This window comes from Pterocles gutturalis, unplaced genomic scaffold, assembly GCF_000699245.1.
Source record: "Pterocles gutturalis isolate BGI_N339 unplaced genomic scaffold, ASM69924v1 scaffold32871, whole genome shotgun sequence".
In the NCBI taxonomy this organism is placed as follows: Eukaryota; Metazoa; Chordata; class Aves; order Pterocliformes; family Pteroclidae; genus Pterocles; species Pterocles gutturalis.
In genome coordinates this window covers 38,893-55,513 of record NW_010106571.1, presented here as the reverse complement: position 1 = coordinate 55,513, position 16,621 = coordinate 38,893, and the positions used below count along the sequence as shown (strand labels likewise).

Sequence of the window (16,621 nt, the reverse complement as noted above, 5' to 3'; positions counted from 1 at the left end):
AGTTTTCTTGGCAATTTCTCCTTCTCAGAGAGTTCTGCATAGCTGGGAGGCTCCTTCTGGTTCTCTTGAGCTCTCATTGGTCCTTGCTTTGTATTGAGGCATTTCTGTGCTCTAAGAACTCTGCTGCAAGTCTGTGTTACTGCTTTAAGCTCTGTTTTCAGTTGTTCTACTGTGTTAAGCACTAAGCTGATCATACAACCACGAGCATCAAGAATTGAATCTGTTCAGTGAGGTTTCTTTCTGCTTGCTTCCCACAGAATTCAGGAAAGGCAAATCCAGTCCTTAATGATTTGGCTGAGTTCATATGATGGTGTTTCTCACTTCTTGATTTGTATTATGCAGCAGCTGAAGAATTCACATATACAAAGTCTCACTAGCTCTTCAATTACTGCCTTGAAAGTAGAGATGGGAGTTAACTTATAACCAGTCCTGGCTAAAGTGGATCTCTAGAACCTCTTTGAAGTTTTACCATTTAAAATTTTCTCTTGTCTGTTTTTGAAATTGCATTTTATAGTGTTTGGGGACTTGCAGAGGTCTTTTTAGTTGAGTAGGAACATCTGTGTTGCTAGATTCCCATAAGAACTTCGGTATTGAGATATTGAGCTCTGCATCATGAATTAGGTGTGTGGACCCAGGAACAGAAGGCTGAGTTAGCTGCCTAAGTTTCCTAGACATTAACCGGGAGAAAGGCAGATAGACTGGGATTCACAACAGAGTGCAGAACAGAGGTGGAAACCCAATGGGAAGTTGGTAAGAAACGCCCAAGAATTGTGTCTGAAATCCTGCCTCCTTTCCAGAAGTAGGTATGACCTTGCACCCTTTCTCACGTGTTCCTTAAAATCATAGAATCATAGAATCATAGAATGGCCTGGGTTGAAAAGGACCATAGTGATCATCTAGTTTCAACCCCCCCGCCATATGCAGGGCCACCAATCACTAGACCAGACTGCTCAGAGCCACCTTGAATGCATCCAGGGATGGGGCATCCATGACCTCCCTGGGCAACCTGTTCCAGTGTGCCACCACCCTTTATGTGAAAAACTTTCTCCTAATCTCTAACCTAAACCTCCCCTGTCTTAGTTTAAAACCATTCCCCCTTGTCCTGTCACTATCCACCCTCGTAAACAGGCGTTCCCCCTCCTGTTTATAGGCTCCCTTCAAGTACAGGAAGGCCGCAATGAGGTCTCCCCGGAGCCTTCTCTTCTCCAAGCTGAACAAGCCCAGTTCCCTCAACCTTTCGTCATAGGAGAGGTGCTCCAGCCCTCTGATCATCTTGGTGGCCCTCCTCTGCACCCGCTCCAAGAGCTCCACGTCCTTCCTGTGCTGGGGGCCCCAGGCCTGGACACAGTACTCCAGATGGGGCCTCACAAGAGCCGAGTAGAGGGGCACAATCACCTCCCTCTCCCTGCTAGCCACCCCTTTTTTAATGCAGCCCATTCCTTCTCCATATGTGTAAATTTTGCATTTCTGACTGATTAATGGCTTCAAAAATTATCCTAGTACTAGTTAAGTGTGATGGCAAGGGTACTCTCAGGATATAAATTCAAGCTCTTAGGGTAGCAGAGGACTAGAATGTAACTCATCTAATTTCTTTGTGGGTTAATTTTGAGGCTGTTAGACAGAAGAGGTTTCCTTCCTCGTGTCATGTGGGTGGAACATGCCCCTCAGGTTGTTCCCCATTAGGGAGATGACCACCAGGAAGCTTTGCTTTGGGATTCCATAAAGGCTTTCAGCAGCAAACTAAGCAGCTTAATTAAGCTTGTGCTTATGAGCAACCGCAATAGCAACAGCTCAGATGCCTGCCTAAGTTATATGACAAAACCAGATGTGAAGAATGTAAGACATTGCATAGATTGTTTTATTAGCATTAGGATGTTAAATTCTTCCAGAAGTGCGATTTAGAGTCTAGTCCCTTTTTGATTTTAGGCTTCACTTTCCAATCTGTAAATTGGGAGTAATTTATAATTTTCTTCTTTCACAGGAGAATTGTAAGCATAAGTACATTACAAGTTATGAGGCACCCAGATACTGTAGGGATGGTAACGGTATACTTCTGTCATTTTATCAACCTATTTCTGTCTGCTTGCTCATCAGAAGCAGTGTAGTGCACCGTTTGTTTGCTTGCAGTTGGATATCATCCTTGATCCAGTGCTGAATGAATGCCCAGGCATCTGCACTGGACCAGCTGTATTGGCAAGAAAAAAATATAACTTCTGAAAAGATTAAATGAAAAAAAATCTAAAAGCAGTGTACTCTGTAGGTAAAAGAGCTCAGAGAAATTAGACAAGTACCATGACTGAGGAGATACCAGATTGCTCTGTTGTGAGCAACAGCTGCAACGCCAAGTCTTGCCATCTTACATAACACTGATGGACAACTTAGTGAGGAAATAAACAGTGGGCTGTGGATTTGCATAGAACAAATCTGGAGAGCAGCATGAACTTCTCTATTTACTGTATTTAAGCTTACTGCGGTGGTACAAAATATGTTGTACAAAATATGCTGTCACATGGTTATAATCTTTAATGTGAAGTCAGGGCAAGAAGGCAAAAAGAATTAGTTTCCTAGCTTGGCAGTGCTGAGTGCTGAGGCTTTCTCTGTCTATCTTGTTTAATGCTGTACAGACATTGATGTTGTAATGACCCTCGTGGAATTTAGCCAAATCTTCTCTTTAATCTGCAGCTTACTTTTTCTCCTTGAATTGGCCAACGTTGACTGTATTGACTAAGAGCCTTCTGTATTAGGGCAAAGATTTAATCTGCATCCAAGGTACTTCTGCTTTAATTAGGAAAAAAAAAGGAGAACCCCAATTCTTTTCATGTCTTCAGTGAACCTGTTGTAACAGATTAAAGTTAATAACAGTTCAGTCATGGGTGAAGCATTCTTGAAAGATACAGCTCTTTTGTATTTCTTTTTTTTTTTTCTTTTTTTGAACAGTGGGAGGGGTTATCCTCTCTTGGCAACATGTTTTAAAAGTGTTGTGCGTTTTGTCATCCTCCTGAAAGATCTTGGCTTTAATGGAAATCATTCCTAAGGTAATCTCAGTAACAGCCAGCCAAAAATGTTTTTGTGAAAAATAAAATTTGGAGCTCAGTAAGTAACATGTTGTACAGAAAATTAAGAAAAAGAATAACAGATGCAATGATCTGCAGATGCTAGGAAGGAGAAGACTGGAGATTTCAAACAGGCAGATGTAAGAGGCAGATATATATGTTTGGTGGCTGTTAGAAACCATTGGTAGGACTATCACTTTATGTATCCAGAAAACAGAATGGTTTGATGATGTCTGAAGTCAAAGATATGTTATAGACCTGAGGTGAAAATGCTCTTATAAGAATGATGTAATCTTTCATGTAATGACAAATGGCATCTTCAGGTTCACTCTGGAACAAACCAAAGAAGACTGTGCTAAGCTGGATGCATGCCCAAATGTGATGGGTTAGCCTGCTTAACCCACGACACCAAAAAAGTGGAAGGTGAACTGGTCTGACCAAGGTACTCACTGAGAGATGGAAGGCACAGTTGTAACAATAAAATGAAAGTCACAGAATCACAGAATTGTTGAGGTTAGAAGGGACCTCTAGAAGTAGTCTTGTCCAACCCCCCCTGCTCAAGCAGGGCCTCCTAAAGCCAGTTGCCCAGATCATGTCTAGATGTTTTTTTGATATCACTAAGGAGGGGACTCCACAAACTCCCTGGGCAACCTGTTCCAGTGCTAGGTCACTGTCACAGTAAAAAAAGTGTTTCGTGATATTCAGAGGGAACCTTCTGTGTTTCAGCTTGTGCCCATTGCCTCATGTCCTGTCACTGGGCACCACTGAAAACAGCCTGGCTCCATCTTCTTTGCACCCTCCCTCCAAGTAATTATATACATTAATAAGATCCCCCCTCAGCTTTTTATTCTCCAGGCTGAAGAGTCCTCACTCTCTCAGCCTTTCCTCACAGGAGAGGTGATGTAGTCCCTTAATCATCCTCGTGGCCCTTCATGGAACTCTCTCCAGTATATCCTTCTCTTGCTTGTATTGGGGAGCCCAGAAATGGACACAGCATTCCAGGTGTGGCCTCACCAATACTGAGGAGAGGTGAAAGATCACCTCCCTTGACCTGCTGGCAATGCTTTGCCTAACGCAGCCCAGGATAATATTGTCCTTCTTTGCAACAAGGGCACACTGCTGGCTGCTGTTCAACTTGCTGTCCACCAGGACCCCCAGGTCCCTTTCTACCATGCTGCTTTCCAGATGGACAGCCTCCGGCATATATTGGGTTGTTCCCATGGGGAACATTCATGGGGTTGTTCCTCCTCAGGTTCAGGACTTTGTGCTTCTCTTTGTTGAACTTCATGACGTTCCTGTCAGCCCAGTTCTCCCACTTGTTGAGGTCCCTCTGGGTGGCAGCATGACCTTCTGGCACATCAGCCACTCCATCCAGTTTGGTGTCATCTGTAACCTTCCTGAGGGGACACTCTGCCCCATCATCCATATCATTAATGAAGATGTTAAACAGGACTGGACTCAGTATTGATCTCTTAAGGTTTAAATTAGGTTTGGCATTTTTTTACCATTCATAAACTCTGAGAAATGGACCATACATGGATACTGCTTTCTGGATCTGAGGTTTGCATGATAAATAAAGAAAAATTTTAATTAAAAAAGAAGGGGAGAATGTTTGGAGAGAGTCATATTATTGTCCCTTCCATGTTTACCAGAAAAATCTGGTCAATAAAGGCATATCGAAGCATTAGGGTCAGGAGAAGAAATAACTGATTATTAAGGCAATGGTCAGGTAGTCAGTACAGAAAGTGAAAGGATGCAGCTGTTCTGACTAGGGAGATGCTTGAGTTAGAAATAAAAAGAAGCAAGAGTTCTGAAATGGATACTTATTTTAAACAAGGGGCCTAACCAGAGAAATGGAAGGACTTGACTAGCCTGAAATGGAGTAACACTGTTAATGAAAACATGGTGGGATAACAAGTATTAAAGGTATGCACTTGACAGGAAAGATCAAATCAGAGAGAGATGTGGTATGTAGCACATGCGAGAGACTTTTACATTAATGTTGTTTGTTTTTTTTAAATTATCTGTTTGGATTAATTCATCATGAGGATGGATAGGAAAACAAATCTTACAATAATCTTGGGAAATAATCTTGAAATATATATTGAAACAATATTGCTCATTTAAATATTAGGATACCAATGTTTTCTTTTTTAAGTGCATATGTCTACCTCTTGGCTAGATCTTTAATTCCTACTACAGGCAGTGCAGGTATCATTAATACAGTCAGCTGAGTTTAGACAGTTGTATCTAGATATGTCTAAGTAGGTATCTTCAGTGGTATAGTTGTGTAAAGAAAGAGACTTGCAGATGTTTCAGTGCAGAGTAACCCACTGCTTCTCCAGGAGGACATGTGTCTCCTTTAGCCCATGTGTCATATCTGCCACACATGAATGTCTTGGACACTAGGGCATCTCAGATGGCAACCGAGTTGAGCTCTTTATCTGCTCAGCGGAATGAATCACTGCACATCATTGATTGTATTGACTGTGACTCTTAGTAGGAGTTTAGTCAAAAAACCTGTCAGATCAAGTGATCATGAGTTCATTCATCTTAAATTAAACATGTATATACTGTCTGAGTTTTCAATAAAGGCAGAAACAATAAAATGCAGACTAAAGGACGAAATACCTAATGTCAGCAAGTGCTTGGAAGAGGAAGTGACAGTAACAAAACCTAAGGAAAACTCAAGGAGCTGGATATGCTTAAATTGAGCAAAATGGGTAATCCACACTGTGGGATTCTGAAAGAACTGGCTTGCTACATCATTGATCTGGTAGCAAGTGGTTTTAATAAAGCTGTAGATTATGACATTGTGTGGACTGGAGAAAAGCAAATTTATTTTTTTTTTTTAGTTTTAAGATAGAGAAAGAGAGGAATAATTGTTGCAAAATGCAACTGAAATACGGATTTATTAAAAGTGGCTCATGGCAGGCAAACCTGTTGACATTCTGTGATCAGACAATAGAATTGTTGTCACAGTAAATATAGTAATCTTGTTCACTGTGACCGCTGGTAAAGATACCATGTCACATGAGAGGTGACTGATTAACTTGGAGAAAACAAAAATTATTAGATTTGTTGAAAGAGTAAAGAGCTGACAGATGGAACATGACAGTGGTGACTAGTGAAGGAGGCCACTGGGAGACTGCAAGGAGAGTTCTTCCAGGACCATATTTAGGACTAATCTTAACATTTAATGCATGACCTTAATATACAAAGTAGGAAATAGATTACGATATCTTCTCTTGATATCAGTTCTGTAATATAATAGGGATCTGGATGTTGTTTAGAAAATGAATGATGCTGAAGACTAGATTATTAAAAATTGGATTAAAATGTAATAGTGTAGACCAAATTATTTAGGAAATAGTAAACAAATTCTGTTACAAATGACCTGAGAGCTGATCACTGGCACACAGTTGTAGAGGAGAATCTGAGTATTCTAGCTGATCCCTTGTTTACTGTGAGCCATCACTGTGCAGCTGTGAAAAGGGAAAATGCAATCCTAAAATTTCTCTACACAGATAAAGAAGTGTTACTGACATTGTTCAAGGCAGTGAGATAGCTTCTGGAGTACTGCATACTCTAGTACAGTTCTGTTCTCCAACCATAAGAAGGTTGAGCTCTAGCCTGGTGTACAGAGAGGTTACTATGATGATTAGATGAAAGGACAGCCTGCTGTGTGAAAGACCACCTTTTAAAAGCTCACCTTATATATCCTAGTAAAATGAATGCTGAAAAAGGATATTCCTGTCTTCTATTCATACATGCTGGGGGCAAACACCAAGGAAGAAGAACAGTTATCTTAAAAATTATTTCAATACAAGGACAAACAGGTATAAACTGACCTTGAATAATCTAAGACAAGCAATTTTAAAAGCCATCTACTATTAGAGCCTCGCAAGAAGAATGTCACTACTGGATGGAGTGGACCAATTTATGAAAGGGATTCTAAGAAGCAGTTGCCTGTGTTAGAAATGGAGGAAGTCCTGCTTGGGTGTGTGTTCTACTTGCACTACACTGCAATCAAAGAACTGGCCAGTGCCAGTAACCAAAACTGCTCTACCACTGTTACTCTAGCTCATCCCAAATGTAGACAAGGTAGACAGCTACACATCTAAGACAGATAGTGTCCCCACAAGATACTGCTTTCTAGACAAGTTGTTATGAGTTACCTTTGACGTCCCCTGTGCCTCTTCAGCCAGTCCAGCATCTCTCTTGGCAAGTGGTTTGAAAATGGGTGTGTAGGTGAGATCTGAAATCTTCCTCCTAACAAAAAGTGGCCATTAGAGTGAACTTTGGTTAGAAGTAAGGAGCAATTCTGGCTGGTCACCACAAGGTGATTTTCTAATCTATAAAGGAGCCAGTGTGGAGAATCATACCTGTATCATTTTAACACAGTGGAAATCTGCAGTGCATAACTTATAATTGTAGCATATGGTTAATTGTTTTAATCTCTGCAGTGCGCCATCCAGAACCCTGTATACAAAAAGTGCACAAGAAGCAAACAGAGTAACACACATCATAATGCTTGAAGAATAAGGACTATGGTGGTAATATATTTATAGTGAATATAAATATTTGTAAAGCATTGTTTTATTTGCTATAACCACAGAGTTCCTTGAAGGAGGTTCTTAAACAACTAGAAGAAGAGAAGAAAAGTTTCCAGAATCAGCTAAAAGACTATGAACTTAGACTGGAACAAGAAGCAAAGGTTTGTAATCATTGTATGCTTCTTATCTATAAAAGCCATTACGTTGTCTGACAAAGAGACAATGTGTGTGGAACACACAATAGAATAGTTCCACAAAATATGTCACTGGACAAAAGCTCTGGTGTATATTTGTTTGTTCCTGTATTATTCAACTTTTAAAATATTTTGCTTGTAGCAAATTTTTGTATTTTTTGTATTTGTAGTCTATATCCCTTATTTTAACTGTAGGCTTACCACAAAGCTAATGATGAGCGGCACATGTACCTCTCAGAGATCTTACAGGTAAGAAAAACATGCTACTCAGTAACTTTAAAAAAAATCATACTTTCTTAATATAGCAACAGCATCTGTAAAAGCCATTAGGTCAAAGTCTTCTATCACTTAATTCATCTACTGAATCCATTACAAAATTTGCTTTTTAAAAATTCTAGAGCTAGAAATTGAAATATTGCTACAGTTTATTTATTTTTAAATACTTCTTTTTTCTTTTTTATCAACTGGAGTGCCATTGCTCCCAAGGATCGTCAAAGGGCCCTTAAATGAGAAAGCTGAAGCAATTTTCTGATACTTGCTTGCCCATCCACTAGTCACAGGACTGCTATGCTATTTTAATGTTTCAGTTGAAAATAACAGAACCAAATTATTGTCAGTTGACACCCACCTTAAGTAGCAATCCCCTTTTTTTTTTTAAATTTCTCCTTTTTTTCTTTTAAAGACAAACTATCCAGCCAGCTCAGAATGACAATACAACCAATATTTCAATTAAATTTATAAGATAAGGGATAAGATACCTTGTTTGGTGAGAAACTGTGTTGCTGTAAATTATGTAATATGTAAAAGTTGATACTACAAACTGGAGGAACCTGTAAAGGAACCTGTAAAGATTTCTAGTACTTCTTCTTCTGAAAGAGCTCTTAATTTCTGAATAATGTAAAAGTAATAGCTTAATGTGATACTCAAGAATGACTGTCACTGAATCCCTGTCATAGCTAACTGGGGTGAAAGGCTGTAATTAGCAGTGTTTCCATATGTTTGCACAGTGGGCAACTGATTCTCTTACATGGTTCATTGCTGCTTTGGGAAATCTGAAAGAATTCCTTAAAATAACTCCCAGCATGAAACCAAGAAAAAGCCCAGGAAATGCCCATGATAACTGTTAATATCTTTGCGTTAACAGTGAAAATAGGAACTGCTGGAGGAAGAAGATAGGAAATAAAAGATGATATTATTAGAGGAGTGCCTATGTTTAGCTGCCTAGAAAAGCACTTAAATATGTATAAAACAGTATTTGAATGAGGTATATGCACTGGCATGTTGCTTAAATGGGACTACAGTTTTGCCACTGACACTCAAGGTAGTTCATACATTATATTTTCAGTAATCAATTATTTTCCCCCATGACTTCAGAATCATATGAGAGCAAAATAATAATCTTCAGATTAATTTCCCTATCTTCTCTGAATGTTAAACAGCCAATCTATAGTGGCTTTGGGTGTTCCTCTGTAATGTATGGAGTGAGAAGCATGTTTAAGGCACAGACCATCACACCTGTTTTAGATCAGGATTAAATGAATTTCCCAGCAACTTAGCTGTCTCTTTTCCTGAGCTATAAGCAGAGCCTATGTGAGTAATTTATATTATATCTACCTTTTACATTTCTAATCTGAACATGGTGGTCAACCTATTCATGGTTAACTGTTGGTTTCAAAAGAATCAGTGACTCATCTGGTCCCTTCAGGTCCTGTTCTGCTATGACTTTGATTTGATTGTTGCTTTTATATTATTTTAAAATCTGCATATGTATGCTCTCCCTTTTAACAGTTCCTTTTAACAACAGAGGCAGTAGTAAACTTATATTAATTACAGACTCTTTCAGCTGTATTAAAATTTCACTGTTCTAGAGTCTGCATAGTAATGCTGGCAGCAGTTGAGTTGGAAGGATTTACCCATAGGCTAACGTTTTCCATACATTTCAAAGTAAATATTCTACAGGATATTGTTATCCTGTGACAACAGTATATATTCCAGTGACACTCTCTCAGTTATAGAGAATGGATATAACGTCCTTTTAGGTCTTTTTTTTCTTTATTATGTTTGTGCTTTTGTATAGCTCACAGTTAAAAAAAAAAAAAAATTAATGGTAGGTGTTAAAAAAATCCCAGATGTTTTGAGTTTTTTTCTGGGGTTTTTTTGGATCCTCCTGAAGCCTGCAGCAGAAGCAGAAAAGAGAGGTGCTTCTGAGCAGCCATTTCTTTTATTTACCTTTTTTATTATCAAGTCCTTTTCTGCTTTTTTACAAAATGTATGTCTCTTCTGAGTGCTTTTGTTGTTTGTCTTGTCTGGATCCATAAGGATAAAGTAAATTTTAAATGTTAATTTTGAAATAAATTAAAGATTTCACAAACTTGAGAACTCATGCTAGAGGCACCAATGGTTTATGGTGCATTCTTGTTTGCTTTTTTTGTTTTGTTTTCAATCTGAAAAAATTTTGGTTTGGGATTTAGACTCCACAAATCTCAAAGCACTTTCAGGTGGTATTCAGAAATCAGTTGCAGAAGCAAGCAAGGAAGAACAATAGCAGATCTTTTAAAGGGCCATTCTGTCAGACCAGATTTTTGCCACAAACTTTTACTACCATAGTAAAGTCTAACTTGTGATTGGGATTTCTTTGCAGAAAAAGCCCACAATTACAGACAGGTACAGCTGGAAAGCTGCTTGTGCAACAATGGCTCATTTTAGTTGGGATAGGCCTGGAGTAAACTGTACCAGCAAAAGCAGTGTTATGAATAATAATTGTATATACTGGCACTCTATATCCATATAAATTAAAAAAACACTGATGGCAACCATAGCATAGGTCTTGCCTCATGCCTCACAGAAACACGTCTACCCAGAAAGATGATAAATTATACTAGCCATCATCTTAAGTACTAGAGTTCCTTGAGTACAAAAAATGTATTGCCTTCAAGAAGGTAAATCTGTACAGATCCTCTTCCATTTTTATGGTTGCATTCTAAAAAGATTCTGCTTTAATTATAGCTGACTTTGCTAAGACTGGGTCAGGAATTCTTACCTAGTGCATTGTATACATGGAAGCATGGTAGAAACCATTGTCTTCTAAGCAGTGAGACATGCTTCTTTTCAGTGCCAGAGTTTTTTCTCACAAGTGCAAGATGTTTTCACACATGATACAAAATGCAATATTGTAATGTAGTGTAATGATCCAAACCTTGAGCCTTGTTTAGGTAGTGCCAAAATCTATCTCTAGGCTTTCAGAAAGTCTTCACTGCTCTGGTTTACCAATGCTTTGTATATCATGATTATCATATTTATTATGTGGTCCTGAAGGATCTGTTTAAAGGGGCTGAGAAAATTCCATTCACTTACACTAGACACCCAAGTGTGCACAGCAGCCAAAGAAGCCCTAAAGCTTCTGTGTTTGCTGGTTTTCTGTCCATGGAATAGCCGTCCCTCTGAGAGGTAGGTAGTTCTAGTAAAGGCAGCTGGATGAGCCAGCAAGTGCTGGTTGAGAAGGGAACGCGCTGTGAGCTAAGGAACAGAAGAACCAGCTGATTTAATCCTGCTCAGATTCAGTTAAATGCAATACCAGGGGTAACAGCTGGGTTTTTTTTTCAATATGTCCAGTAATGTAGACTTCCAGAGTATGCAGAGATCGCTATGCTGTATTCATTTTTTTTTAAAGTAGTTCCTGTTCTTTATGGGTTTATCATTCAAAGATGCAATTAAGTGACTATAATTTGTTTTGTTTCTCATTCAGGGGAGTATGTTAGAAATATAATGCTTCTTAACTGAAAATGTGGAATTATAGGCAGTATGACCAAAAACATGCTGACTGAAACTACATATTGTCTGATCATGCAGCTTAATAAATAACGGTATTTTTTCACAGCAAGGGGTTTTGGCCTGTGTGTTCAATTCCCCAAATCAACAAGGCATCACTATAATATGTGCTTAAAGTACTTTATGGCAGTTAAGACCGTAGTTGGTCAAAATTAGTTTGGAAATATTTTACTTCCTTAATCGTGATTGTGGTTAGGATTTAACTTGTTTTGTAAAAATTTGGCTGTTGCAGACCTCAGCTAAACTTAAAACTGTTGAAAGGCAAAAACCAGATGCTCTGACAAGCAAGGGAGAAAACCAGATACTGAGGTAAATTTCCTTTCTATTCTTTGTTTTCTGGTTTATTATTTTTTGTGAAGTACTATGTTTTGAATATTGTAACTTTCTGTTCATGGTAAAAGTCATTGAGCATAATGCTACTGAGAAAGTATTAATCTTAACATCATTTTTGATACTGCTTTTCAGTCAGTTTATCTAATACTAAGTATGTTGCAGTATTGAAAATAGATGTATCTAAGTGGCCTTTTGAAATCTTACAATACCTCTGATATTCTTCCCCTTCAACGTGCATTTATAATGGATCATTTCTTTCTATATTACTGCAGAGTTGGGAGCAGCAAGTATACCCTTTAGTCCATTAAGAGTAAATCAATTAAATAAATGCCTTTCTTGGTCCTTTTTAGCCAATAGAGATTGTAAATCTTTTTGTGGATGATAATTTGAGTGATTTTAGATTACAATATAAAAAGCCTTTATTGTTTAACAGATTTCTGTTTAGTTATATGGGTTAGAAATTTAAATTTGAAAGGAGCCCACTTGCTCTGAGCTATATAGAAATAAAATGAATTTCTGATTGTAGTGCTTGTGAGAAGGCTTGAAATTGGAGATTTATTTTTTAACAGAACTGAAAATGTTAATAATATAAAGTAGGAAGAATATAGGGAATCACCTCAAAAGTGTGTTGGACCCAGTATCCTGCTTCCAGTGGCCATAAGTAGATGCATACAAAAGTGTGTAAGCAGGCCGATATAATATTTGCTTTTGGAACTCTCCCAAATACTTTAGAGTATGTCTGAGCTAGTTTGGTTTCTCGCAGTAAATACTCTTCCACAAACCCACTTGCCTATATTATTAAAATGAGCAAACACATTACACATTGGGAACATCTGAAAATGTAATGAGTATATTATAAGCATGAACTTGTGTAGACATATTTCTTACCAGCTTTATCCTTTCATTCTGTGTAAGCACAAAATCATAGGATTTCATAAATTGGAACAGTGGATCTTCATGCTCCAGGAGAGGATATTAATGGAATATGACTTAACATAGTACAATATGAATTACAGTCTGTAACTGAAGTTTCTCAATACAGAAAAAACACTGTGTGGGTCTGAGGTACCCCGTACATAGACAGTGTGTTGCTTCTGGCCCCAGTGATGTTTAACATGGCTCAAGTGGAGAAGGTCAGGAAGGTAGAACTAGAAGAATTCACTGTCTCTGCTGGGAGATTAAATATCATCAGCCAGATACTGCAATTTGCAGAGGGTTAGAACTGACCTGTGATTATGTTGAAGGTTTTTTTATAATTTATTTTAGTAAACTATTTACCCTGAAATTATATGACATTGTGTTTCTGTAATTTTCTTCATATCAAACAAAAGAAAATAAAGCCTAAAAGAAATAAAATATTCTGTAATTGCTGGTCTCAGAAGATGCATATTGTAACAAAATATCCTTTTTCAATGCATTTTCCTTCAGAGGACTTTTTTTTTAACTTTTCAAAGTACGTTACGCACATGAAGGGAATGGTTCATCTTTTAAATTGTCCTTAGTAGCAAAGGACCCAGTTTGCAAAGCACTGGCTTTTATAACCAGTGACTCAGAAGTTTCAGGTGAAACTTAGGTCTTAGTTGGCAACATGGAGATAAGAATGGGGATTTGGCATAGTTTGTATTTTAAGGAAATAATAGAATGTAAGTAAGCACCCCTTGATCATCATGAGGTTAACACAGCTATTGTTATGTTATTCCTTTTTAATTAGGTTTTGATTTGCAGCCTGAAGATTATTCATTCAAGCTGACATTAATGAGAAATAATTTCATTTGAATAAGAGAAGACCTGCATGGTTGAAAATAAACATGTTATTGAGAATTATTTAAAATTTTTCTGTCCAGACTTCTTATCTCACTTCTGTTGCCCTTTCAGAAAATGCCTGCCTTCTGGATTTCAAACCATACTAAGAAACTCTGCTTAATGTTTAACTATAGGTACATGTATGGAAAACCCTACCTGTATATTAAAGCAACACTGAAATATTTTTGAGTATTAATTGTGAACACTAATCGTTGATACATTCAATTTCCTGGCCATCCAGACATAGAAGCCAAGTTCAGTAGAGGTGCTTTTTATGATACTACACAGGACAAGACAAAAATAGGCTAGTTGACAATTGGGAAAACATGGTTGTTTTGATGACTCATGTCTCTGATGGCATCTGAGCACGAATTTAATGTCATTCTGAGCCCTTACAGTTATACTAAGGCATATAGCAGGGCTTATTAGCTCAATTTCAACACTACACTGGCTGCAGCTACCTGGCTTCTAAGTCTGCAAGTCCATCTGGTTTTGAGTGTAAAGAGGTTTTGCTGCCTGCAGAATACCATGCAGACATATGCTGTCTACTTGGTCCCACTCTACAGTGATCTACAGATTAATCAATCAGTTTTGAGTTATCAGTTGATTTGAATTTGAATAATCAAATGATTATTGAGCAAACTGGGACCTTGGGATCTGATCTTCCAAACTCTGAGTAGAAGTAGCTCCATCTCTAGGATGGGCAGCTCTCCCTTTAAGACCATGACTGTTTGTAAGAGCTGGAACAAAGGTTGTGTCAAGCTCAAGAAGACTAGAGAGCCTAGGGACAACTTTGTTGGCTGTTTGCCCAGAAATTTGAAACTTGCACAGATTATGTCATCACAGCTTCTACTGTATAGCAAAGTATTTCTCTGGCTATGATCATGAATATAACGATGTGATGTTCTGATGTATTTTCCTTCAGCAAGCCTTTACTTGAGAAAGGCATTGAAACCCTGTACATTGTTGTTAGAGTGTGTAAAGTGCTGTCTGTCCACTGTGGTAATGAACAGTGAGAGAAACAAAGGTACATTGCAAGAATAGAGTAGAGCAGACCAGAGATGCATGCTGCTTGACCATGAGAATGACCCTTCCAGTTTGTGGAATCACCATTTATGCCCTCGGAGATTTGTTTTTCATTCCCACAGATTTCTCTTAGAAGATCAAGATGAAAACAGCTCTAGCAGGTTTCATATACATGGTGTATGTATCCACGATGAGTACCACTTAAAAAATCTGCTGCAGCATTTCCTATGTGCTCATGGGCTCAAGAATTTGGCTCTCCAGAGCGGAATACCTGCACATGAACCCATGAAGTGTTTTTCCATTTCCTAACAGGGTTTATATAACTGATGAAAATATCTCCTTAGCCAGTTATCATTCTCTTTGTGCAAATGTTTAGCATTCTGCTCATGTTCCTTAAATGCCATCATTTAGGTAACAGGAAGTAGTCAGGAATCATGAGATAAGGATTGAGTCTGTATGCAGAATAATTAGATGCTCTGCTAGCCTGCAAACCCAGAAATATACTTGGTTTTTGTTTCAGGTTTATTAATTCACAATAGTAATCAGTTATGCAAATATAAAAAGCATGCAAATTTCTAGCAGTTAAAGCTTACAGGGAATGCAACACTTGGTGACTAACTTCACCCATTTTATTTCAGAGGGAGATACCGTGTCCCAGGAAACCCGAAGATGGTTAATCCTCAAAAAGGGCTGATTAAAAAGACTGCAGGAGTGAAGCAGCTTCCAGAACTAAAGCACTGATTTAATATGAATGCCAATAAATTCCAATCACTTTTTAAAAAAATTAACAGAAGGTTTCTAAATTGAAAATTAATGTATTTGTGCCTTATTACACTACCAAACCCAGACTGGCATGTCTTCTTGGCAGCCTTAATGTAAGTGTTCCTCTGCCTAACAGAATTGTTCTTCTAGTTGCCATCTTTGTTCTGGTGATCTCTGATCCTTTCCATTCTGGTTCTCATCAGTGATCCTGGGTGTCAGGGAGCTGGAAGCCTTGGAGAACATTTAATGGCTTTACACACTAGGTAGATCCTTGAACTGTTTGACTGCGCTGCCACCATTGAAAACAAACAAGCCTCTAACATTTTTTACCTTCTTCAGTGAAGAAAAAGAAAAAAAGCAGACTGATGTAACCTGAAGTATTATCTCACCACCCAAACCAGTAAATCTCAGATAAAATTCCAAGGGCATCCCCATTCAGTATAGGCAGCAAAGAGAGCCTCTCAAGTGGTCTGATGTTAGTACAGCTGAACATGCCTTTCATTTGTCTTTTGAAAAGACTGACAGCATAGTTTACTAGCCAGTCTCAATTCTTATATACCATACAGTAGAGTCCCTTTGCAGTGTAAAATTGTTTTGTATTCCATGAGCTTTCTTACTTGAGCAGAAAAGACAAAACACCTCCTAATCTAACTTTTTTAAAAGCTGTCTTGCCGCAGATCCTGTGTTGACCACCACTTTCTGTCTGCATGGTTAAGAAGCACAGCACCATTTCCAGCTACTTCAGGCACTAGTAAAGTAGAAATGAAAGAAAAATGGAGCACTTTTGATTAAGGATTCTTCAGACCCTCTCTTGTGGAGGGGTTGTTTCTTTTAAATGCTATATACACATGTCCTGGGTCCAACAACACATTATGTGTCCTGATATTGTTACGTTGCTATTTGAAATTTAAACTCTCAAGTGAACCTTTGTATCCACAGTCTGGGTTCCATAAAAATCTCTGAGTGTTCTTCAGTGGCACTGATCCATGTATTTTTAGGGTCCAAAATAGTGCCATTCTTTAAAATAATCTCTTCAATGAAAGTAGAACTACTTTGTACTTTCATT

General features: G+C 38.2%; 1 protein-coding gene across 1 annotated transcript in view; it reads left to right on the top strand.

Annotated features, from left to right (window-relative positions):
* Window positions 1-15,534, top strand: part of LOC104472247 (coiled-coil domain-containing protein 169-like) — a 28,821-nt gene extending 13,287 nt beyond the window's left edge. The window contains 4 exon segments of the mRNA XM_010087833.1: window positions 7,672-7,770; window positions 7,999-8,052; window positions 11,864-11,940; window positions 15,432-15,534. Coding sequence (XP_010086135.1) covers window positions 7,672-7,770; window positions 7,999-8,052; window positions 11,864-11,940; window positions 15,432-15,534 — 333 coding nt within the window.
* Window positions 15,535-16,621: the final 1,087 nt, after the last annotated feature.